The following is a 26874-nucleotide window of genomic DNA, read 5'->3' on the forward strand; positions in this document are numbered from 1 at the left end:
ATTTGATGATAAAGTCCTATCCTCCTCTAAAATGTAAAGACTGCTGCCAATGGGACAGACCTGAACAAAGAAAACAAAGAATTTTCTGTAAAAAAAGTTGCCAACAGGACAAATGACCATAATATGTATCACACTAAAATTTCCCCTAAACCATGGACAAACAGGCGGTGGTTCACTTCATACGAGGTGTCCTTACGTGGCACAGGTGTGTCCTAATTTTAATCTAGTAAGGACCATCTCCTCCCGCCTCACAGGATGGCACGAAGGTAGGCGGTCGGAAAGACAGGGAAGAGTGGCATAGAATTTTTTTGGCCCAGAGTGTCCCAGTGGTGTTGCCATAGTTACTGAATGTAGGCTGAGAAAAAAACTTTACAGTCTGGTCTTTGTTTCGCTGAAAGAGTGCTGCATGAATTTTATGAAACTAGAACACAAGAGGGTGGTCAAAACCATTGGGAAAGAGAGCTTGGATGGCAGAAAGAGAGTCTGAAATAATCAAAAAGTTGTGCTCCAAAAAGCAGTGAACATGCTGCAAGGCTAGCAAGACAGCTTGAAATTCTGCAATGGAAATTGAACAGCCATCAGCCAGACGGACAGAAGGTGCCCTTTGCAGTTGGCAGGACGGAACTGCTGCTGCAGCTACCGTGCCCCTACTTGGGACTTTGGAGCCATCTGTAAAGATGGAACAGAATCCAGGGTAGTCAGAAAGGAGTTCATGAAAACGTTAGAGAAAGATGAGGCCAACAGTGACGCAAACTGTAAGATCAAGATGAATCTCTGGAACAGGAAGGGTCCAAGGAGGGATTGGTAGTAGATGGAAAGGCCTACCTGTTGAATATCTACTCCAGTAGCTAGTAGGTGAGGTGCTACACGTAGTGATAATGGCTTTTGTTCCTTGGTACTAATTGCTCACAGGGCAGCACTCTGAGGTTTGAAAACAGCATGGTATGCAGGGTTCCCAGGATGTGCTTTTAAATGATAGACAAAGGATAGCATGAGTTTGAGGCTCACCAGCTTCTGCGTACAAACGTTGTACAGGAGTGGTGTGGAAGGCACCTGAACAGATGCGAAGCCCTTGATGATGGATAGGATTGAGAATTTTGAGGTAGGACTCTTGAGCAGAGCCATAGATGATGGATCCATAGTCTAGCGTGGAGCAGACCAGGGCACGATACAGACAAAGCAGGACTGTGAGGTCTGCCCCCCAGCTGACATGGCCAACTACTCTAAGAATGTCCAAGTCTTTCTGACAAGAAAGGCATAGAGATATGATATGAGAGAGAATAGACAGTTTACAGTCAAAGATGACCCCAAGGAATTTTACTTTCTGGACCACTTTGAATAATGTGCAATTAACAGAAACAGATGGGTTTGGAAACATACCTCTCAGTTCGCAAAAGTGGATGCATACTGACTTTGTAGGAGAAAATTTGAAGACACAGACATAAGATAGCATGAGTTTCAAACGACAGAGAGAAAGTAGAGTTTTGTTTGTTTACATTTAATTCCGTGCCAGCAACTAGGACAGGAGAGGTAGAGCTTGTTGGAGTAGAATATTGATAAAAAAGTCAATAAGAGAGAAAGTAAAGGTAAAGGAAAAGAGAAAGACACCCAGCCAGAAAAACTGCGTGTTCGCCTCCATGGGAAAGGAGATGGGGGGGGGGGGATCCTGGTAAAAGTCTTGGACTTAAAAGCCCAAGAAAAATGTTCCTGATGCTGAATGGTGTCTGAAGATGTACAGAAAGTGCAACAAATAATAGAGAACCATGAATGATTACATCTTGCCTCTTTTGTTTACAATGCATTGGGGATAAGAAAAGTTGTGGCATAAATTAAAGCCCATTACATTCAGGAAGGTCATAGAGTATAATGTATGTTACACATGATAATTGTTTATCTGCCTGCCTTCTCTAAGTTTTGATTTGATGGCCAAAGGCTGTGAAAAGGTTTTCTCTTTTATGATGTAATGATTCTCCATATATGGTTTTGATATTTAGGATAATGGTGTATGAGCAGTGTATGTGAGAGGGTAGTCATATTCATAAATGCTGCTTTTTGAAGTGCATGTATATGTATGTGAGTGTAACATTCTAGTAGTGTACTAAGTTAAGTCTTTGTAGAGGGTAGGGGTTGAACGGTGCCCAGCACTGTCCCTTTCTCACACCAGCTGCGTGCGTAATAGCCAGCCTTGAACTGCCCAACCGCGGATACTGGCGACTGGACCTATTGTTAGGAGGTTGCCTGAGTCACTTGGGGAGACCATGACCAAAAAGGGCAGGGTGGGGATGACCACGGAACTGAGAAAGGTCATGATGAGACCGTGGGTAAAGGGGGTGGATAGTTCTGGAATGTTTAACGCGATATAGTATAAGTAGGGTAGCTTTGCAGTTGTGGGGAGGCTTTTTGGTTTGGAAGTGAAGAGACTGCATACCAGCTGCCAAGTGAAACTCTGAATAAAATCTACATTTGTGCAGCAATTCGATCTTCGTTGTAATCTTGTAGGATGAGCCCACCCCTATGTAGCCATCAGGGACTGACGTGTTGGTTACATGCGTATAGAATTTGAGAATAACTGGTTTTGTTATTACTTTTTACTGGATTGTATTACAGCAGTTTTAAAATGTGTAGTTATTTTTTTTTAAATACTCACACCCTTGCTGAAGCTATGTCCTTAAAGTAATAAAGAATCAATCAATCTGATGCATACTGAAATGCCTACTTTCTTAATCTGAATCTTGCATTGTAGATTTTCATTTGCCCTAGTTGAATTCTGCATTTTTTTCCATTTCGTTTATGTAGCATGTGAACATAATCTCATTTACTGTCAATGTTTGGATGTAAAATAATAATGTTGCTGCACACATCTTACATATTTGTACTATCGAAAGTTAAATATATTTTTTCCCACATTACAGTTTATGAAAATATTAATTATGATGACTGTTCCTCTTGAAATGGGTTCAGGCCAACTCAATTTTAAACAAAATTGGAAATAGGTTACATAATGTCTGCTGACATGTCTCTTGATAAGTATGGTTCTCACATCTGTTGTTCTGTATGCTGTAAACTCCGAAAAATCAGTTCCATTCGCCATACTCTGTCCATCTCAACTACAAAAATTCTCATCTGCTCCTTTTTTTCTGTCTAAACTAAATTACTGCAGCTCTCTTCTTGCTGGCTCTCAGGTCCTCACTGATAAGCTTCAGAAAATCCAGAACTCAGCTGTTCGTCTCATTTTACGGACTCACAAATGTGAAAATGTCACACCACTTCTTCACTCTCTTCATTGGCTACCAGTTCAAGTGAGAATAGACTACAAGCTCTCAACTCTATACTATGGATTCTTTGAAGGCTACTCCCCATACTACTTTACTGAAATCTTGTCTGTCCACTCTCCTGCCCGAAACCTTTGCTCCTCATCAGATTCTTCCATTCTATCTATCCCTCTCACAACGATAGTCATATATAGACAACGAATGTTCTCCATCTGTGCTGCTAAGCAGTGGAACTCTTTTTCACGTCATATTCACCACTCAGATTCCAAGGCTACATTCAAACACTCTCTGACAACATATCCGTTCACTAAGTACTAGTATGTGAGAGTGATGTCCCTTTATTTAACTACCTGCCTAGTGTCAGCTCTTCGGTAATATTCGTCTTTGCCTGTTTATCTGCGTCAGATTTTGTGTACCAGTGCTCAGTGACTTTGTGATATCATTTTCTATCTCTCTGGATTGGTTGCTGTGTTCTTTGCGACTTCTATCAATTATCTGGAGCATTTTATTTCCATTATAACGTCTGCACCATCTTGCCATATTTTAGATCTGTGCATCACCTGGATTGCCTGTGCCCACACACAATTGTAACTTTTCCAATACTGCTGAGCATTGCGTTTTTCCCATTTTCTGAATTGTGGACCTGTGTTTTTATTATTGAAATTTCTGCAAAGTAGATCTTGGATCTATATGTTTCACTTATGTCGCTGTTCTTCACACTTGTGTACATCCATCCCCGCGACCGTGCCAAGTCTGCCGCTCACTTGATTACAGAAGTGTCACTCAAGTTAGCAGCCATTTGCCCGGACGCTCCCCATTTTATCCTCGGTGACTTCAATCACTGCCGGTTGAGTGGGGTACTCAGAAATTATGAGCAATATGTGTCATGCTCGACCACGCGAAGCAGTTCCATGATCGACTTGTGCTACGGCTCTGTGTCTGGCGCTTATAAATCTCTGTGTTTGCCATCCCTTGGAGCGTCGTATCATAACAGCATTTTTCTGACGCCGGTGTATAAGGCAGTGTGTCGGAAATTTAAGCCAATGGTGAAGACAGTAAAGTGCTGGACAGAGGAGAGCAAGCTATGCCTGCAGGGGTGCTTTGACTGCACTGACTGGCAGGTTTTCTATGACTCCAGCGACAATCTCAATGACCTGGCTGATGTTGTTTCCTCGTATATCACCTTCTGTGTTGACACTGTCATACCCATTAAGGACACTGTCATCTTTCCTAACAACAAACCCTGGGTGACAAAAGAACTGAAATCGGTGTTACTTAATAAAAAACGCATATTTTATACTGGTTCTGCTCAAGATAGGAAACTAGTGAATAGGGAGGTACGGGATGCCATTAGGGAAGCTCGAAGAAAGTACAAGGACAAAGTCGAGTTGCAGTTCAGTAGTGGTGATCTCAGGGCTGCTTGAGGTGGTATTAAGACCATGTCGTCTGTTCATTGCATGGCAAGCGCTCGTAAACAACCTGTGCAACTTGTGGGCTCTGCTGACAGTGATGTTCCCAATGTCCTCAATTCCTTTTATGCCCGCTTTGAGAAGTATGACTTCTCTCACAATGTTTCCACACTAAAACAGTCTCTTGTCTCTGAGCATGGGTTGGTGATTGCCCAGTCCTCTGTCACAGATCTGCTGAGGCGTGTCAATATCAACAAGGCTCCCGGTCCAGATGGTATCTGTGGACGTACCCTCCGTTACTGTGCCGAACAGCTTAGTGGAGTTCTCCAACATCTATTCCAGCTCTCTGTGGACTCTGGCCGTATCCCCGATATTTGGAAACTTTCGTACATTGTGCCTGTCCCAAAAACCACTAGGCCCAGTCGACCCAATGATTTCAGACCAGTTGCTCTTACGTCACTTATCATGAAAACGCTGGAAAAAATTGTCAGGAATGAAGTTATGACTGCTGTTGATAAATGTCTTGACCCACTGCAGTTTGCCTATAGAGCTGGGAGAGGTGTCGATGATTGGCATTCCTGCTGAATACTCTGTACAAACATCTGGAGACACCTAGAGCTCATGCCAGGCTTCTCTTTGCTGATTTCTCTTCTGCTTTTAACACTGTGCAACCTCACTTATTAGCAGAGTGCCTAGTCTCAGACTTCCATTTGTCCCATCAATTAACTCTGTGGATCCTGGACTTCTTAACCAACAGGCAGCAGAGAGTTTTTGTTAATGGTACTCTCTCCGACATTACTGTTACCTGTACAGGCTCCCCTCAAGGCTGTTGCTTGTCCCCACTATTGTTCATAATCTATACTAATAGCTGTAGAACCACTGTTGATAGAAGCTTTCTTATAAAATTTGCTGATGACACTGCCTTGTTGTCTCTCTTGTATGAGCATGAACACGTTCACAGTGGCGCTCTTCCTGCTTTTGTACGCTGGTGTGATGAACATTTTCTTGACTTGAATGTCTCAAAGACAAAGGAAATGATCTTTGACTTTAGGCTGAACAGACCTGTTGTGGTTAATAGCACTATCCATGGTGATGCCATCGAGATTGTCAACACTTATAAATATTTAGGTACTATCTTTGATGATAAACTTAAATGGGATGTGAACACTGACATGATCCTCAGGCGGAGCCAGCAACGCTTATACCTGCTACGGAAGCTTTGGTCTTTCTCTGTCAGCCCAGTCATTCTCACTCGGTTCTATCAGTCCTTCATTGAGAGTCTCATCACCTTTTCTTTCACATCTTGGTTTCACAACCTCTCTGTAGGGAACAGGAGCAGCCTTGTCTCCCTTGTTAAGATCTGTTCCAAAATCACCGGAACCAAGCAGAGGGATTTAGCCCTCTTCAATACACAGCAAATCCTTAGGACGGCATCCCGTATCCTAACTATTCCTAGTCATGTGTTGGCGAGTGAGTTCTCACTCCTGCGGTCTGGTCGCAGATACGCTGTACCGGTAAGTCGAACGAACCGTTACCGTAACTCGTTCATTCCGCGAGCCATCCACTTCTTAAATTCCACTAGCTGTGATGATGTGTCCGTCTGAGGTGACCTTGTGCGGGGTGCCCACTGAACCTCCTGTTGCTGTGTTACTATATGAGTGGGTGTGTGTGCACATGTGTGTGTATGTCGCCAGAATCTATTCCCTTTCATCTCTCACATCATTCTTCCCTCTAGTGTGCTGGCGTGTCATCATACCTCTAATTGCCCTTGTGGATGAATAAAGTTGTATTGAATTGAATTGAATTGATGATTCTTGCCTGTTGTCATCTATACGTGGTTTATGTCGTCCTGCTCTTGTTTTGATGCTGCTGTCACGTTTTCGCTTCTCATGGTGCCGCTTTAGTTCTGGGGTTAGTGATTAACAGGATTGCCTCATGTTTGTGTGCTCCCATTGAGTACCAAACTGTTTGTTATGTTTGAAACATCATCAGTTAGTGGTGGGTCAGTGGTGTTCAATGCGCTTAGTAGCAGCAGTTTTTGTCTCTCTCACAATTGTGTTCCTTTTTAGCCACATTTCATGAGTCAATTACACTACTCTGCTTCTGTGTTAAAAGTCCTTGCCAAAAATGTGTCTGGTGTATTGGATATTAACTTGCTGTTATATTGCAGAAAACTTGGACTAATTAATAACAAAACTGTGCGTGGAGTACGTGGTGGGAGGAAAGTGCGTGCATGTAGACTTGCTCATTCCCGTTCAGACTTAGTGCAAGTGTTAGCACCAAAGCTCTGGCACCAGTGAGCCTCTAGGACTTACTGCCTCTGTGGAAAGTTTGTCTTTGGGGCTACGGCTCTGTTCCTGTAATTCTTCATGCTCCATTGCATCTGTCCTTGATGGCCCCTTCACCACTGTGTTGGTGAATGATGTCAACCCTGTGCCTACTGACATCTCATTAATTTCTTGTGACACCAGTGTTACTGCTGTTCCTCCGCCCACCTCCCCTACTCCGGCATTCCCTTTCCAGTTCACAGACCTGTCCCCTCACTGTACGTCTATTGTGAATGAAGATGGGTCTAGTGTTGACCCCCTTACATCAGAAACGCTAGATATTACAAGTTCATCTGAGAGTCAGATAGTTCAGACTCAACTGTTATGTGGCCTCCTCAACGCCCAGTCTGTCGTCAGGAAGGCCGTGGACATTCACGATATGATTATTGACAAGTCACTGGATTTGCTGTTGCTCACTGAGACGTGGCTTAGGGAGGCTGGAGATGAACTTGTTATCAAGCAAATCACTCCCGTGGGATACTCGTTCATTCACAATCCCAGGTCTGGAGATAGATGTGGTGGTGGGATTGCTGCTGTATATAAGAAATCCGTGCTTCTGAGGCCTTTGGTGTCAGAAACGTTCAAGACTTTTGAGTCACTCAGTTTTGCCCTCACTCGTGGTTCACTGACGTTTCATGTCTTGCTTCTATATCACCCTCCTTACTCTAGAAACAACAAAGTGACTAATTCAGCGTTCTGTGAAGTGTTTATTCCCCTGGTCTCCAACCTAGCTGCTGCCAACAAATACTTGTTAATTCTTGGAGATGTGAATATTCATTTTGATGTGCCATCTGACCCTGACACTAAGAGACTTTGTCAGCTGTTGGATTCCCTTGATCTTGTTCAACATGTCAACTCCTCTACCCACTGTAAGGGTCACACCTTGGACTGGGTTATTGCGAGACCCGGCCATCACACTGTTAGGTCTATTGTTGTGGAAGACTTGCAACTTTCGGATCATTTTCTTGTGTTGTTTACTACCAGCATGTCAAGGCCTGGCTTACCGAGAAAGACTGTGTACACTAGAAATGTGCGGGGCATGGACTCTGATTCTTTTCGTACTGCACTTCAGCGTTCTGCTCTCCTGGTCTCCCCTCCTGACAATGTGGATGAGCTTGTGGCTCTGTACAACAGCACCCTGACTGCTCTTCTTGACAAGTTTGCGCCTGTGAAAAAGAGGTGCATTACTGAGCGTCCTGATACTGCGTGGTTTACTCCAGAGGTACGCCAAGCCAAGAAGGTCAGGCGTCAGGCGGAGCGCAAATGGCGCAAGAGTAGACTGGAGGTGGAGCGTCAGATTTATCGCCATACAAGGAGCCAGTGTTCAGCCATCATTGTCAAAGCTAGGTCGCGGTATGTTATGAATATTATAAGCTCTGCAGTTTCTGATTCCCGCAAGATGTTGGCAGTTGTGAATGGTCTCCTGGGTAAAGATGTGACTCAGCCTGTTCTTCCAGAGATGGATGACCAGACCGCTGCCAGTACATTAAGTGCTTACTTTGAAGACAAAATAATGACCATAATTGACAGTTTCAGTGACTCGGTTGTTACTGCGGAGCACACCAGTGACTTGTTTTGTGGCACGCCCCTCTCTAACTTTCAACCAGTGACAGAAGATGAACTATTGAAATTAGTTAGGCGTTGTAGCCCAACCACGTCTGTAGATGATCCTATTCCCACTAGTGTTGTTCTCCAGCACCTTGACATTCTGCTTTCTGTACTCGTAAGCATAGTCAATGCTAGCCTTTTCTCTGCCACTGTACCCAGACAATTTAAAACAGCTGTGATCAAGCCTATCTTAAAGAAGCACAACTTGGACCCTAGCTCGTGTAAAAACTATAGACCTGTGTCGAATTTGCCTTTTGTTTCGAAACTTGTGGAGCGTGTCGTTGCTCAGCAAATGAAACTCCACCTGGACCGCTACAGCTTATTGAATAAATTCCAGTCGGCATACAGACCCAAGCACAGCTGTGAGACAGCCCTTCTGCGTCTTATGAACGATCTTCTGTGCAGTGCGGATGCAGGGAACGTGACTCTTGTGGTCCTTCTTGATCTGAGTGCGGCCTTCGATGTCATTGATCACACCACTCTACTAACTCGTCTCCAGATGGAGGTGGGCATTGGTGGTTCCGCCTTGCAGTGGTTCCATTCCTACCTCAGTGACCGCACACAAAGGGTGATGGTCAATCAAGCTTCTTCAGTGACAGTTCCATTGCTGTGTGGTGTCCCGCAGGGCTCTGTTTTGGGCCCGGTTCTATTTTCTATTTACACATCTCAGCTTGGTCCTCTCATTGAGAAACATAATGTGAACCGTAAGATGTTTGCAGATGACAATGAACTCTATTTTTCATTTAGTACTGACAGTGAGTCGGTGCGTGAGGCAGTTTGTGCTGTAGAAGATTGTTGTTTAGAGGTCAAGTCATGGATGCTGAGGAATAAACTCAAGCTTAATGATGAGAAGACAGAGGCGATGCTATGTGGTTCCAAGTTTAGCCTTAGCAAAGTCTCTCTAGACTCCATCCAAGTGGGTCAAGCTAGAATCCCCCTCTCCAATCTGTACGGAACCTTGGACTCTATGTCGACAATCTTCTATGTCTGATCATGTCAGTTCTGTAGTCAAGGCATGTTATTTCCATATCCGCACACTTGGACGACTCCGACCCAATCTTAATAAGAAGACTGCAAATGCAGTTGTTGTGTCCCTCATCGGTTCTAAATTAGACTATGCAAACAGCTGCCTCTGGAGGATTTCAAAGAGCGAGTTGTCGAGGCTTCAGCGAGTGCAAAATACGGCTGCGAGGATTGTTGCACGAAAGAAAACAACTGACCTCATTACTCCTGTACTACGTGACCTACATTGGCTTCCTGTGGAGAAAAGAATTGAGCACAAAGTGTTAACCTTGACATATGGCTGTCTTCATGACCTTGCGCCTGTCTATCTACAAGAACTCATTCGCCGTTACCAACCTCAGCGGAACCTTCGTTCAGCAGCCCAATTCAGACTTGAACGACTGAGTGTTCAGTCAGGGAATACTAACAAGAAGACTGCGGGTTTTAGATCCTTCTCAAGTGTAGCCCCGCTTTTGTGGAACTCGCTTCCCCTCTCGACCAAGGAGTCTTGCATCTTTCAAGAAAAATCTGAAGACTCACTTGTTTAAACTTATTTGAAGTTATCATTTGACCTGCAGTTTGGTGGCTGCTGGGATCACCACGCATTGAGCGCATCTTTGTGATGCGGATACTAGCACGTTATAAAACTACATCATCATCATAATCATCATCATCATCCTTGAATTACTATTTTTAATTCCCTGGCAATACTGTCTGTCATGCTAACCATCATGTAACAATTCCATCTTACACTGTCTATAGTACATCCATCCCTTCATAAATTCATCCACTGCTTTACGTTCTGCTCTTGTGTCTCATCTTATTACCAGTTATTGTGTTTAAACTATTATTAAATATATACAATATTATTATATTATTATAAATACCATATTAATATATTATTATAAAGCCTCATAATGGGATGATGGTAAAATGAAAGTGTTCATGCTCTAGTTATTACTTGAGTGTATAAAGTGATGCATTGTTTTAAGTTAGTCTTCAACAAGTACCACATCAATTATCTGTCACAATTCAGTATGATTTGTAGTCCTAGGATCATGTTTATGATAACAGTTGGTTTACCCATTAAGTTAGCCTCTAGCAGATATGTGATAAGTTCACTTGAGACAAAAGTTGTTCCCATGAAGAAAGGGAACCAGCCAATAATAATAATAAATGCAAAATCTGTAAAGCACATACTCATATTCCTAAGGAGCATGCTCTTAGTACTTAAGAACAAGAATGAAACATGGACAGCATACGAGGGACAGGAAAACAAACAAATAACATATAAACTATAAAAGAATAAACAACAGTGTTCAACAAAGAATAAAATCAAATATAGAAAACACAATGAAGAACCAAATAACAAGAACAAGAGCTGAGAGTAACTTGATATTGCAAAAAGAAGGGTGTGAAAAAGGACTAGCATTATGGGAAAGGTTGTTAGGAGTAATGTTTACGGAAGAGGTGCGTTTTCGGTGCATGTTTAAAGGATTCAATAGTGGGTAGGTGGAGGATATGGAAAGGGAAAGAGTTCCATTGTTTCGCTGCACAATAACCAAAAATCCTGTGGCTATATGTTGTTTTGGTGACAGGAAAAGTAAGGAGACGATCATCAGACAAGGAGTGGAGTTATCTAGCTAGGACTTAAGGGAAAAGCAGTTCAGAGAAATAATCAGGGCAGGTGCCAGCAAAAAAATTAAAACACAGCATGGACAGTACTGGATGTAAGAATGGATGGGAAGTTAGTGTAGAAAACGAAGGAGAGGGGTGGCGTGGTCCCAATTCCTAGCTCTAAGCACCAGACATGCAGCAGAATTCTGTACTTTCTGGAGTTTGTGAAGAAGGTATTCAGGGCAGCCAGCAAGCAAGGAGTTGCAGTAATCAAGTCTGGATAAAACAAACCCACAGACAAGAGTGTTGGCAAGGTGCATAGAGAGAATGTGACAGATGGCACTGATCTTGCGTAGTTCATAATAGGCAGACTGACAGACAGCTGTAATTTAGCAAGTGTCATGTCTGCAGTGAAAATGAATCCCAGATTCCTGATAGAGGACACAAAGGTGATGCTGGTTTCGCCCACCTTGATGATATATATAGTGAGCATTCCTCACCAAAAACAAAAAAAATGCAAAGAAATAAAAATATATGTAAACTTTTTTTTCCTTCAAGCTACAGATGTCAATGACAGCACTTTTCATTACTCAGCGGATGAAACCTTTTTTTGGTTAAACCCAAAGGAATTATATGGTCTAAAACTGAGAAGAATTTTTTCATGTTGTACAGTTAATGCAAAATGTTTTAAAATTATGATTAAAACATACTTGGTAAAATATCTTTGTATCTGTTCTTCTTGATGTTTTCGTCCTTTTGTCCTTCATCAGTTGGAAATAGCTCATTTCTTTTATTCTCAATCTGACTCTCACGCAAAACCTGCCAAACAGAAACCAAAAAACTTCATGATTTACAATCTTACTTGGTTTAGAAAATGTAATATTTTGATATCATAAAATGAGAAGTGTTTCTTTTTAAAGTTTGGTGCTCTAATGGTGAAAAAAGAATGCACCTGTATATAGTAACTCACGAAAAGAACATGAAAACTTTATCTGCAGTGCATATACTATCCCAATCAAATGTCATTCTGTTACATGGGTTAATTTTTGTAATCAAGAGGCAATTTACTTGCAATAAACTGCACTTTTTGGGGTTTGCAAGCCTTCGTGGGCCTTGAAGCAAGGTTTGCAAGGAAAGGACACTGTTCACCCAAGGCCTAACCTACACTGCATGGGCTGTAGCCAATCAGCATGTTAGAAAAGGGCAGTACCCCCAGATTAAAACATAAAAATCTTGTGTTCAGAAGAAAATGTTTTCAGCTCATTTCTCTGATTATCCATGTATTTTTGATGAAAGCCATCCCAACTACATGAGTCTAGATAAGGCCAAGAATGGATTTATTGAAATTGCTCATGCTGTGGGTAGTGGCATTACAGGCAAAAATTTCTTTCTCTCTTCACTTCCTGTTGGTGTACAGTTCAGTGATTGCAAGTGATTAAACTGAATTCAGTGTGAACCAAGATGGGCACTACTGGCACTAGTGATAACTTATAAAAAATAAATAAGTTGAATGCAGAAATGATGTCATGCCAAAAATTATTAGGACAATGCATAAAAATGTCTGAAAATATAAGAAAAATTTTCTTCCCAAGAAGAGTTGTTCCATTATGAAATGCACTTTCTCCTTAACATATTAATTTATGATATGAATAGTTTGAATAGCATTGTTCACATCTGTTCCAAGATAATTGGTATCAGGGACCTGACTTCCTTCTGTGACCAATAACTAGTTAGGAAAGCTTCCTGCATTCTGTCAATACCTGAACATGTGCTAGCATGGGAATTTGTTTTATTAAGTTCAGGTAAACACAATGCCATGCCAGTATGCAAAAGCAATAGGCATCTGAAATCTTTTATGCCATCAGCAGTCCAGCTACTCAATCACAGATGAACTGTCAGCAGTGTGTGTGCGTGTGATGTGTAGGTGTGCATGGGAATGATCTATTTATTTTTTTAATTTTTTTAAAAATATTTATTGGAAACAGAGCACATCTCCCATTTAAACTGCCCATTGGGACTAATAAAGTTGGTTGCTATTGTTATTGTTAATTTAATTGCTTTTAAGAATTTTCTAAGTTTCAAAAATGTATACATCGTTTTTATGAATATGATTAAGTCTAATGTTTTCCTCTATTTTCAGAAAATGATGTCAATCAGGAAATGGATTCATTTAGAACACCATTTCTACAGGAACTGACATCGATGAATGTCAGACATAGAAGGGAAGCATCTGGGAATGATAAAAAAGGGCCTCCTTGGAAGTTTTAAAAGCAAAGATTTCAAACACATTCTTGAGGCAAGCCTTTGATATACTTAGTCATTTTTTTCTTTTGCTACCTCCTCTCCATTTCCTCCTTAGCATCATGCAGGTTCTCCATGACTTTATTGATACTGAATAGTTTTAGTAAATATGACTCCAGGGTAAAGGAATCATCATGTACAATAAAGTAGTGGACAAGAGTAACATGGCCTGGAGGAGGCATTGGCACTAGAATGTCAAGCACATTCTCAAGACAGCAGTACGAGCATTGTCTCTGAAAACACCAGCATCACTGGCCCTGCCACTTGTTCCTAAATCAAAATATAGAGATCTGCTAACTGCCAGAATAATTAAGCTGTGCAACTTCAAGTAGTTGATATGTTGACCCTCCAGGGTACCACATGGCTACATGCTTGCCACCCAATGCAGTTCAACAAACTTTACCCATGTACAAATTCTTTTTAAATTGTTCAATATTATGCCTCCCTGCTCAGAACTTGCAGCGGCAAAAACATATAGCAATTGGCATAAAACAGCAAACAGAATGACAATGACCTTGTAGTTGGAGGCACAGTTTTTCCACACAAAACCATTCACAAGACCACCTGGACTTTACCAGATGGACATACAGAAAACCAGATCGATCACATCACCATTAATCGTTAGTTTAGAAGAAGTCTGCTGGATATCAGGGTAAGGCGTGAAGCAAATGCAGCCATAGACCACAACCTTCTTGTGGCAACCATGAAGATAGAGCTGAGGTCTTTCCATGACACATCAGACAGGAAGTCTGTGAGCAGCTCACCATTTTCATTACATTTGCCCACACCATGCTTTCCCATTATGTGTCCTTTGACTGTGTTGTCATTTCCAACTTTGGCACTCATGTCACCCATTATGATCTTTAGGTCTCATTTTGGAGTACGATCAACCAGTGCTTATAGGGAGTTGTAAAAGTCTTCTTTTTCTTCTTTTTTAGCTGCATTGGTAGGTGCATAGCACTAGATCAGTGGTTCTCAAAGTGTGGTCCGCGGCCATAAGTCAGGTGGTCCGCGGCTGACAGTCGTCATATGTCAGCAAAGTGATGTTTAAAGTGATGCATTCCTCGCATTAACATTTTAATTACAAAGAACGAGGTATACGTAGTTTTATGTCAATTTATTACTATACTACTTTTACAAAAGGATATTTAGTTTTGAATTGTAATGAAACAAATGCGGTAATTTAAATTTGAAATTCATAGTACAGACTGATTTTTAGGCCTTGGTGGTCCGCCATATTTTTTACTTAGGCCTTGGTGGTCCGCCATAGCTTTTACTTAAGTAAAGTGGTTGAAGAACCACTGCACTAGATGATGGTGATTTTCTTCCTTTTTCTTCCTTCCTGGCTGACATGAGTCATGGGGAAACTGGTTCCTATGCTGTAATGATCTTGCAGCCTCCTGTGTCATCAGTACTGCTACTCCTTGTGTGTGGTCATGGTCTCCATGTACTGAGTAGATGATTGTCTCCCCTGACGAAAGTCTGGTCTGACCGTTGCTATTCCATCTTGTCTCGCACAGGTCGAGGAGCTTGATGTTATAGTTCTTCTTTTCCTGTGCTATCTGAGCTGATTTTCCTCTCCTATAGGGTTCTGATGTTCCAGGTCCCTATCCTGGTTTTTGCCTTGGCTGTGAGAAGATGGGTCGGCGAGCTGGCTTCCCGAGGGCTTTCACCAGCAAGCATCATAAGCCCCTCTGAAGAAGGATCTTCCCGTCCAGGCTCCAGTTGTACAGTTAGTATACTTGTGGTTTCTGTAGCGTTTTATTTTTTTACAGGGTGGGGTTGCTAGCCCCATGCCACACCCTCCTCCTTCATCCGGGCTTGGGACCGGCATGTTACCAGAGATTTCTAGACACTCTGCCATAGACAGATATTGCAATGACCGTTTGCTCTCATGGCAGTTGTGTGGATGGAACGATGTTTCTGTCTGAGAGGGCTGGGCCGCAGCATTAGGAACTGTGATTTGTGTTTCCATACAGACGTCATACTAACTTTTCAGCTACTTTTTAAAGAAAAATTTCCATGCGATGGACTCCAGACCAGGTGCTGATGGCCTTCACATGACAGGCTACACTACATGGGCATGAGACCATGATTATTGTTATTCTGTTTTTTGTTGTTGCTGATTTTGGGATGCCTTAAGCTACCTTTGATGGTGGGTAAAGCACTCTCTCACTCAAATTTATTTCTATTCTGCTGTGCATTGTGCTTTCATGTTTGTGTATTCATGAATATGCCACCATAACAGGTGTGCTCATGTGCCTCTATGTAAAGTGCTTTGAGTCAAAATGAAGCTGGAGAAATATAAATGTGCTACTATTATTATCCATTATTAATTACTGTTTCATAAATAAAAATTACCCCCTTGTCAAGAACAGGCAGATTCTCTGACTCACTCCCTCTCAACAGTTACGCATTCTTTTCAAAAATAAAACAAATTATTGCTTTGGGTGGCCCAGATAGTGTATTTGGGCTACCAGGTCAATGACCTTACATGAGATAAACAAGCACTGATCCACCAACACTGTGACCAGTCAACATCATCACTACTACATTTCCCTTAACAACATCCCCGGTGTCCCTGTGGGACCCTGGGGTATGCTTGCCTAGTGAGTCCTTGCCTGGCCATGGACTGGATCATGAAGACTTCCACCGATAGTGAGAGGAGATGGATCAGATGGACCATGACTATGACAGCAACAACAACGCTGGAGGACTTGGACTTTGCTGATGACATTGCCCTGCTGTTGCATCGCCACCAAGACATGCAGGAAAAAACAAATGCCTTCTCAGAAACAGCTGGAAACCTTGGCTTGAAGGTCAGTGCAAAGAAAACGAAAAGTATTAGAGTGAACGCCAGAGTCCAAGACAGCATCAAACTAAATGGAGAAGAGATTGAGGAAGTTGATAGTTTCACCTATCTTGTGTCCAAAATGTCAAACACCGGGGATGCAGAGGTGGAGATTTCGAGCCCGACTGGCAAAAGCCAGCCAGGTCTTCGCCTCACTCAGGAGCACATAAAAGGCAAAAAGCATCAGTCAGAAGATCAAGCTGAGAACCTTCAAGTCAAATGTGATCAGCACCCTCCTTTACGGATCAGAATCATAGAAGATGACCAAAACCATCAGTAACAGACTTGACTTCTTCCAAAACAGATGCCTCAGGCGCATACTTAACATCTTTTGGCCAAATACCATCACCAACGAAGAACTCCACCGAAGAACTGAAACTGAGTCCATCACCATGCAGGTTCAACGAAGGCGTTGGCAATGGATTGGACATGTGCTCCGCCAGCAAACCTCTCCAGTCGCTCTATGATGGACTCCAGACGGCCGAAGAAAACGAGGCCGCCCAAAGGAAACTTGGAGAAGAACAGTGGAAAGGGAGATGAAAGGAAAGGGCTGGACATGGGGTCACCTAGAGCGGGTTTCAGCCGAGACATCGGTAGCGGACTCTGGTTGAGGCCTTATGTGCAACCTGATGCACAAAGAGGATTAGATAGAACATCCCTGGTTACATTGGTACAGCTAGGGGAGGCAAGAACATACAATGCAGAATCATAAACAAAACCCCAAAATAAAGAATCTTAACAAACAGGTCGCTACTTTCTGCTCATTGTACATAGATCGAAATACACACTTAATAGCTTTTTAGGGTGTTAAAGGCAAATCCACAGATTGTATCATAAATCCACATAGATTTTTCATGCTTGTACACTCTGTACATTTATCAACTAATGGAAAAAAATCTCTGTACTTCCACTGTTCGAAGTCAAAATAAAGTAACTGCCACAGGGTGTCACGTGTCATAGCTTACAATTTGAAAAGATCCAGGATGTAACGTTTGCCCAACTAGTATTGGGTCACTGATATAATCCAATGAGCATTACAGAACCCGTTCTTGTCCACACGGTAAACACACATCCAATCCGTGAATCACTACACAAACGTTGAATAACCCCACGCTGCTGGTGATATGATGATGTCATTACCAAGCTCCAGCTAGGCACTTCGGCCAACACTTAACACGTCGTCGATGGTCCTTGGGACACATCTGAGACTCCAGTCACCAAGATAAACATGTGCGTGTTGTTTGGAGTGGGAAGAATTAATCACCCTCACACGCCGCACAAGTCGTGTTGTACAAAGCTCTCTCACACTCCAACTGCAACCTGTATATTTGAGATATTACTACCTATGGCTGGGAACAAGAGTTCTGTTAAATGCTTGTTCTTATCTCGCTCCTTATTCTCACATCAATAGGCACACTTCTCTAAATCCTCCTTAATAACAATTCTAAATACCATAATATTTACAAAATTTACAGGAATAAAATACTTTACCTCATCTAGGCAAGGCCACATGTTAGACCGAGGTCGTGGTGCACACCAAATTGATTGACCTCTTTACTTTACAATTTCAAGCCAGTGGGCATCATGGCATAACACCACCTTCCTACACAACGATCGGATGCCCACTGCCTTTCACTCAGTTCACTCCCTCGTCATTCTCTTGAACACAGTGCTCACTCATTCTTTCTCTCCTTCCATGCTTTGCATTCACACAAACATAAACTTAGTGTTTCTAGGCACCGTCGATCCGTGACACCCCATCATTCCATTTGGTATCATCTTAAATGGAATATAAATACCACATACACGTTGTAAAATAAAGTATATCAAAAAGGAACCTGCAAATGCAAGATCAGGAAAGTAAAACTAGGAATGTCAAAGACAAACAGGCTTAATAAAACAATACATCTGCTAAAAATAATTGTTTCATTTCTTAAACACAACAAACATAACTGTTCTCAATTAACAGAGCTTAATTCTAGTGTGCAGAATAAAATGGCTTATTTCATCAATGTAAAAAAAATAAAAATCCCAAAACTTTCCTGAAGGAGTTTTTGAGTTAGGGAAAATGGCGTAATAGGTGCAGGTATTTGGCCGGGAACTAACAATTAATTCGATATAGGGAGGTTTTCGACTTAGGGAAGGTCAACTTATCGAGGTCCGACTGTACCTGTTATTACTGTTTTTATGGCCATTCCTGAGATGTTTGAAAGATCTAAAACTTCTTGTTCTGTTCTGAAAATCTTTGTTAACAGATGGATAAAGACCTCTCTAGATTCCTGTTCAACCAGAAAATGAGGCCAAACCTCCTCAAGCAACTTTAAGCAGGTGGTCTTCACCTGGTCCTTGCTGTCCAAGGATAGCTTGCTTTCCCAACAATGGTGAATGGGGTCAAGAAGTTTGAGATAGAAGTCTTAAGTAGTTGTAAGACCATCTGATCTGCCCCCAAGTGGACATAGCTGAGTGCTTAATGAATGTCCTGAGCTTTTAAGCAAGAAAGATATAGTGGCTTGATATGAGAAAGATATTTCATAGTCAAAAATGTTATTTCTAGCAGGTCACATTAAGAAAAATATATTCTGATCTATAGATGTATAGACCAGATTGATCCAGGCTTCAGTACTTTAGCTAATTTTAAAGCATTGCATGGCCAGAAGATTCATGAGTGTGGGCCAAGCCAACTAACTAGGAAAAATCCAAGCCAAAGAGTTGTGTTGGCAGGACATGCTGAAGCCCATCCAGGACTTCATCCTCCAGGACCTCATTTTCCTCTGTTATAAAGGGCAAGTGGAAGACCCTTAAAGGAAACTGCAGAGGGGTGGGGTAAAATTTTGGGAAAAGCAAGCATGTGTCTGTAAGGGAGAAAACAACAGACAAGGGGATAGGTCAGCTCTGATGGCTGGGTATTCACCCTCAGCACAAGAAGATGTTGGTTAAGACTCAATAGCTAAATGTAAATGCCCCACAATAGAGAATTATAATTTAAATAATACTATAATTTGACCATATTACCTGAAAGAAATGCATGTTTAACATGAACCTTTAATGCATAATCTGTACAGGGATACTATACTATGTTAAATGTTTCATTTGGTGTTCCTTGACTTTATGTATCATTTGTAACTGACGTTTCGAACTAACCTGGCAGGCACATGAACCATACAAACTGTAGAACAGTACGTCCCCCACCCACTGTCACTGATTCTGGGAAACTGCAGTTTTAAATGCCACGATTGCTGCATTCAATCTCGTGTCCAAAAAAAAAAACAAAAACAAAAAACTGTGCAATAAGCATGTGTGTGTGTGTCCGCGCGCGCAAATATGGTCTTTTGCCTTCTGACTTCAAAAGGATAATGCGGATAGTATTAAAGTTAAAAGTATAAAAAAAAAGGGGGCAAAATACCCTAAATTCGCGATGAAAACCATTCCCAGCTGGGTCATCCTCTGCCAGTAAGGTGTTTACATGTCGTATAAAGTCGTTAAGACATTTTTCGATGTGTTTGGCCATATTAATGGCCTGGATTTTCACTCACAGAAGATTTTTCCAAACTGTTGATGCACTGTTGATTTACCGACGAGGAAGATAAATATCCCTGAATGACAGTATTTCCTCAAGGTCTGTGACCTATGACAGCATCCAATCAGCATTTAGCGGCTTTCTTACTGCGGAGCTTTAGTGCTTGGCTTGGTCTGCTTAATGCGTGAAATCCTGTGTCTTATTCTTCCACCCATTAGCTGTGCGCTGGCGAAGAGAACAATTGTCGGCTGCTAATATCAACATCTTTTTTCCCAAGTGATGGATTTCTGTGTCTGCGCCTCTTTTCATCTTTTCTTGTTATATTTTATTGTTTGTTGTAGCACTCGAGTAATGTACTATAAGTTATGTCTTTGTTTTGTAGACGGTAGGGGTCGAACAGCTCCAAGGGCTGTCCCTTTCTCACGCGGGTTCGTAGGTAATAGCCAGCCTTGATCCGTGGCTACTGGCTACTGGACCCATTGTTACACCAAAAGTTACGAAGTTGCCTGAGCCATGGACGTGTATTTATGGACTGATGTCCGTATGCCGAGACTCTTGGCCTCGTGCGAAGTGATCCGCTGTCAGTCTCGGCGAGCCATAACAAAGAATGTGAATAAACCGAAAGCTGTGTAGTCTAATGCCTCGTTTTACCAGTTAACTGGAAAAAAAAATCGTCTGCCAGCAGTCCGCTGTTGTTTACCCAGTAAGTCTACCCACGGAATTTATGCCTAAAAAGACCATTGAAACACCTACGTTAGATCGTCGACGTGGTTAGCAAGAGCTGAATGGTACACAGGCAATGTGTTAAGCATCTGCTTATGGACAGTCGACCCAGACCTATGTCACAACCTCTCAGCTCGTCGATGATCCGCCTTAGCTCTCCGCAGTTCAAGACGAATACTGGGGTACCATTGCGCGTTTGTTGGGATGAACTTGGGTACGAACAGCAGGAGCATGGGCTTCCAGCACGGAGCGAAGAACGGCCGCAAGCCTGTCAGCAGAGATTGAGGGGCATAGGGACAGTTCGGTTCCCAAATCATCACGAAATATAGACATGTCCATGTCACAAAAAGATGGCGCAGAGTGGGAAACACTGGTGTCGGTGCTGGGTGACTGGCTGACAGATCAAACCGAACACAATAATGATCTAAAAAGAGCACATTCGAGACAGTAACTATGATCAACATTACATGATCAACAGGTCTGTGCATCACCCAATCCAGGATATGATTTTTTTTTTTTACATGAGTGGTCTTGGTGACTGATTGGGTGAACTGGAAGATATTGAGCAGGTCCGTGATCCTTTTAAATACAGATGGTTATCTTCATAAAAATGGACATTAAAGTCACCTACGATCACAGGTATTCCATTAAGGGTGTTGCAGTGGTCAAGCAGATCATGAAATTCTGACAGAACAAGTTGTCAGTCAATTTGTTTATGGTGTTGGGTGGTGGTCTATAATACTCTATATAAACACATAAGATGAACTTCTCTGTCTGGCAACGAAAGTCTTGCATTAACAAATTCAAATGACAAGTGTACAAAAAGGAAATCAGTGCCAAACGCAAGGTGGCTCATGAGAGATATTTGAAACAGTACAGCAATCCCACCTCCGCATCTAGAAACCGGGAAATGACCGTATACTGTAGTTAACTGGGGTCACATTAACACACTCTCAACACCACGACCTCTGAGCCACTTTCAGTCAACAGCATCTCTGATAGCATTCCATTTGTAATCGTTTATGACATGTTTAAATGGTGTCCGGGATAATGTAAAAATCATTGTCACTAATGAACTCCACAATCTCAGTTCTCTTCTGTGCTTGGTTGTTGGGTGAGAGAGACCGGACGTTAAAAAGCGCGATACGGAGGTGTAGCGGAGAGGAAGAAGAAGAGTGTTTCCTATCGTCTATCGTCGATGAATGAACATTTACGCTAGAAGAATTCACCCCGTTGACACGAGTAATAGACACTGGAATTAGCTTGTAAAAATTCACAGTTTTACTCACTTCTTTTTCCAAAGGAGTTCAGCTACTAGTCTCGCCACTAATAACACAGATATGTCTCTGCGACGACCCACACGATGCGTGCGAACATATGGGAGATGGCAGCCGATACCAACACCTCTGACCTTAACTCTAACCCCGGGTACACCATCCCTCCTGCTTGTCAAACCTATACATATGTCAATTTCATAAATGTCTCCAAACGAACCCTACTTCAGAACTGGTATAAAATGTTTACTAATTTTAGGTGGTGATCTGTTTTTAATAACCCTTTCATTGTTACACTGATAACAGTTTTCCTCCCACCCGACCCCACCCCCCGATAAAAAGTAGCGAGGTCTACAGCTGGTAAAGAAAGCTGAGCAAAAACCACAGGTGAGATACATTAAACGTGTGCCTGTACCACTGTCACTTAGAACTAAGATTATTTTTATTTTTATTCTCTAGCCTTCACACTGGGGCTCTCCACCCTTGTAGCGGAGCGCTGGCAGGAACACCCCAGCCAAAGTAACACGCGCTAGCCCTGGCGATAAGCGTGCAGACGCGTAGGCGGGCACATTTGGCAGCTGCGGTTTTCAGTCTTGAGTACAGGTGAGACTGCAGAGGCTGACACAGGGTAAGGTCAGCAGCAAAGAAGCAGGAGGCACACAGAAAACGAACGCTTCTCTCGCCAGCAATGAAAATAATGGATTTGGGGAAAATGGAGAAAAGTTAAAATGCCACCGTGGATTATGTTTTAGTTTCTACATTCCCTAGCCAAGGGAACAAGGACTGCACTAAACCTATGCCTCCCGGCTCTCGTTCTCTTTACCGACGCTTTACATTGGCACACTCTTATCATACATCAAGGGAGACCGTGTGTCTTTTTTTCCAGCAGAGCCAGCCCCTATGAAAATTACGGTCCAATCACGGACCAATTGAAGAAGTGTTTGCAGCTGTCTTGGAATAACGGAGCACGGAGTGTAGCCGCAGCAGTTACTTTGTCATTAGCTGGAAACCTACCGAAAGGAAATGTGGGATTATGAAGAATTCAGGAAGTTTTTTAAGTCTTACATTGGAATATTTCGGATGGTGTTGGCTTTAATTTACTTAAAGATACAACTGTAACCACCTTAGAAGATTTATTGCACACTGACTAAAACTTTACTTTCTTTACCATCAAAAAGTTGAAACAAAATGTGACTGAAGAGTTCACTACATTTGAGTGTCATGACATGGTTCGGTGGTGTTTGTTCTGGCGGATAGTAACGAGCGGAAGGTGAATATCAGAAGCATGTGTCTAGCAGTTACTCGTTTTCTCTAGAGCTGCTTTAGTTTCCCGGAGGTTGCAGTCTAGACATAGTCTGCGATTCACAGGTCATGGATTTCATTATTCTGAAGGTAAGTACAAGAACACATTAGAAATTATCAGTCTTAGTATATGTACAAGCGAATTAAATGATACGTGAGCAGTAGCGAGACCAAATGTCTTCCCGTCTCGAGAAGTTGATGTGTGAAGTTTGTTCCGACATCGCCTGCTCAGTCTGGCAAGGCCGGCTCTGCGAAATCCATGCATCCAGAAGCCCCTCCCCCACCCCGGCACCTGCAGTACGCAGTGGACTCACCTTTCTTTCTTTCCTTAATATAACTATCACTAAAAAGACAGTTTGCTTATAGATATATTCATTGAGCATGATGCATATAATTACAGTGCGTAAACAAGAGGGTAGATGAACGTAAAGTAAATCTCACAGTTCACATTTGTGATATGATGGTTTAAAAGCTGTCGCCAGGGGCATCTGAGGCCACGGGTGGAAATGTTTTCAGAAGACGCGACATTCAATATCTCACTTCTTCGCTTCTAACAAACTTTCAAATCCTGCCGAGCTATCCTGTGGTACAAATGGACTCATTCTTTCTTTTGCGTGATTGCTCTTTACCTAGTTAAAAACAAAATGTACTATACATGTCTTTACTTATATGTTTTGACGTCTCTGTTCGTATTGGGGAACAAATACTACAGCACAATTTGTAAAATATTGAAATAGGATAATATCTTTGGATATGCGTTCATGATACGACAATGTCAGTGTGTGTGCGCGCTCGCCCTCGCGTGCGTATGAGTGAGAAATGGCGATACCAAACGCAAAGTAACAAAGGAACGTTATTCACAGCCTATGAGGAAAATAAAGGAAATGTGGATTTTAAACACAAAGTAAAATATTCTTTCAAAAATACACTGAACAGTGTTTCTTCTCAGGAAAGTTTTAGAAAAGGGGTTACAGCGTAAAGGGTAGGGAAGAGATAAAATCAAAGGTAATCAAGTGTAACAGCAAGTAAGGAGAGAGCAGAAGCTGCATTGCTTTGAGAAGTTTCTGTTCTCACGAGTGGCTTTGCCAGGAAGGAAGAGAGGGGTGCGGTGGTGAAGGGATGTGGGTGATGGAAAGGTGTTAGAGAAGGGTGTAGAAATGGCACATGTTCCTGAAGAATCCGGCTACTGCGTTGAGCCGTGAACTGGCCTAGCGGCGTTAGGAGAAAGGGTGACGGTTTATTTTAAGCTTTCTTAAGATCAGATTTTCTGAACTTGCGATAATGCCGAAGTACAAACATGAAAACTGTTACGCGTATATAATATGATACCAGCGAAATAGTTTACAAGAGGGAGTAAAATAATTTGATTCATGGTGAGCGTAAAAACAGTTAAATACAGCTACAGGTATCCTCGCCTGGCGAAATTACCCATTCCTTAAAATTTCGTCTGGTAAAGAATAGCCTTTACGGTCACCAATTTAGTTTTGCCTTCGGCTTTTCAAATAAGACTATACATGAGTTTTAAATGGTACAGCTTATCTCCAGCATCAGTTTACGTTTTTCCTGGTAGGTAGCTTGCTCGTAGACAATGCTGCGACAGGTGATGCACCAATAATATAATAAGTGGCTTTCATTATCTCTCAAAGTTACTAATAGGTTAATAAAATATTCTGTTCGCAAAGTTTTGTGACAACATTGTTAATGACATGTGTCACTCGTGTGAAGTAATTAATGACGCCAAACTCACAACCAGTGAAAGTGCACTGAAACCTACTGTGACCTCATTCTCAGTGATTTGACCCCTCTCAGTGCTGAGACAAGAACCTCGATGTTGTAAATTGTGTACTCTAGAAAACCTTGATGCCTAGTGTCCCTTCTTTCCCCTTTCTTAGATTCCCCACCGCCATCATTCCATTCTTCTGCATATTTCGAAAAGCCAAGTGGAAGAACTAGGCCAGGTGCACAGCATCTCACTTGATGCTGATGGTTAACGCAGAGAGCAGTCAGCTAAAATGCCAAATATTTTTTATCACTTTTTCTATCTTGGCCCGGAGTTCACCACCCAGATAGCACCCTAGGGGCGTTCTGTGAACGTAATGCTATATATATATGTGTGTGTGTATGGGTGCGTAACCAACCGCAGTTATTAATGCCTAATTAAGCTACCACAAAAGACAAAGACTTCAAGTAATGCAACCACATAAATTTCAGATAAATGAACGTCTTTGATCGACTACGTCCATGCTAGCACAAGCGCGAATAAGTTATGTGAACTTGTAGCATCGGACATAGAATATGAAGTAACAGTGTGAGTAGAGCTATATATGTGAAATTTTACTTTATACCAAATAAATATGTTAATAAATATCTGAAAACCTGTCAAATAATAAATGTTATAAGAAGAACTGACACTTGCATGGGCAACAGAAATGTAAATAGTAAGATTTTGTTTCCTTTAAGTTTAGTATTTCACTATGATAGGCTTTGCAAAAGAGCAAAAGTCTGTATTCCAAATAAACGATTTTTTTATTTTTCTAAAAAAGTTTTTAAAGTTACATAAAAGAATGTAGCGAAAATCTAAATGTTTCAAATTAAAAACAGTGTAAATAGCGTTGTGTCGTCAGCTGATTCATTCAGCACCCGTCTGCTTTTCGGCTCCCTCCCTCCTCCCCAGCCATCTGCCTACCTCTATTATCGACAGTCTTCGTCTCCTCCAAAGTAAAATTGATAACTATAACATCTTTTTTATTTAATTATCTTTTATCATTTTGCCATTAACATTTACTTTACAGTACTGTATATTATACCTTATAAATCAATATATATATATACACACACATAAATTGTGATGTAGTGGGAGGGTTAGAATGCATTAACCCTTTTTCCTTTATTTTATATAGGGAAAATAGTTTTAATATAGGAGTCTTTTTTTTATTTTTTTTTTTTATATACATTTGAGCTCGGTTGTGGAACGGATTAAACGTGTATGTAAATGTACAACTGTATAAAGAGGATTCTGTTATATTATATATATATGTGTGTGTCGGTCCTATATAATTTAATCAACCATAAAAGATTTTGTGCAGTCATACAGAAATATGTCAGTTATATATTGAAAACCTTAAAGATGGACTATGGCTCAGTTTTTAAATGATTTAGTGTTAGTGTGCCGGTAAGTCATTGTACTTGTACAGTTCATATATGAGAACAGTTTTATTCTCTCAAACCACGGACGTGTATAGGTGGATTTCTGTCTGTCTTCCGAGACCAATGCTTCTAACTTTTAACAGTCGACAAGCGATTACTTCACGTTACACACTTCGTTCAAATTAATTAAAAATCAGTCTGTGCGTACTATAATGCTATACACTGAAGTCCGTGATTAAAAATAATAATAATAATAAATGTAAAATTTGTAAAGTGCATACTCACACTCATAAGGAAACAAAATTTTTTTTGTTGTTTATAGTGCCATTTCATTGGTGGTGATGGCTCTCTGCTGTTGTTGTGTTTTTTTTTGTTTTTTTTTTTTTTTTTTTTTTGTTTGGGGTTTTTTTTATATTTACGTTGGAAGATATTTTTGGATTTTCCCCATCTGTTTAAAATAATAAATGCAAAATTGGTAAAGCACATACACTCCTAAGGAGCATGCTCTTAGCACTTAAGAACAA

The 26874-nt window shown here is 41.5% G+C and overlaps 2 protein-coding genes across 3 annotated transcripts in view; one reads left to right on the forward strand and one right to left on the reverse strand.

Moving 5' to 3' along the window:
* The window catches only part of LOC112571642 (tyrosine-protein phosphatase non-receptor type 12-like), an 88093-nt gene extending 68067 nt beyond the window's left edge, over positions 1 to 20026 (reverse strand). The window contains exons 1-2 of one of the 2 annotated variants that reach the window (XM_025250791.1): positions 19791 to 20026; positions 11946 to 12054 (exon numbers count right to left, since the gene is read on the reverse strand). In XM_025250791.1, coding sequence (XP_025106576.1) covers positions 11946 to 12054; positions 19791 to 19895 — 214 coding nt within the window. In that variant the 5' untranslated portion in view covers positions 19896 to 20026. The remainder of the gene's footprint in view (positions 1 to 11945; positions 12055 to 19790) is intronic. The other variant, XM_025250794.1, reaches the window with a different exon arrangement.
* A 2460-nt stretch (positions 20027 to 22486) lies between these two features.
* LOC112571788 (E3 ubiquitin-protein ligase PDZRN3-B-like) overlaps positions 22487 to 26874 on the forward strand; it is a 59234-nt gene continuing 54846 nt past the window's right edge. Inside the window, exon 1 of the mRNA XM_025251074.1 lies at positions 22487 to 23293. Within this exon, the coding sequence (XP_025106859.1) occupies positions 23273 to 23293 (21 nt within the window). The 5' untranslated portion in view covers positions 22487 to 23272. The remainder of the gene's footprint in view (positions 23294 to 26874) is intronic.

The sequence above is a fragment of the Pomacea canaliculata genome, linkage group LG9 (assembly GCF_003073045.1).
Source record: "Pomacea canaliculata isolate SZHN2017 linkage group LG9, ASM307304v1, whole genome shotgun sequence".
In the NCBI taxonomy this organism is placed as follows: domain Eukaryota; kingdom Metazoa; phylum Mollusca; class Gastropoda; order Architaenioglossa; family Ampullariidae; genus Pomacea; species Pomacea canaliculata.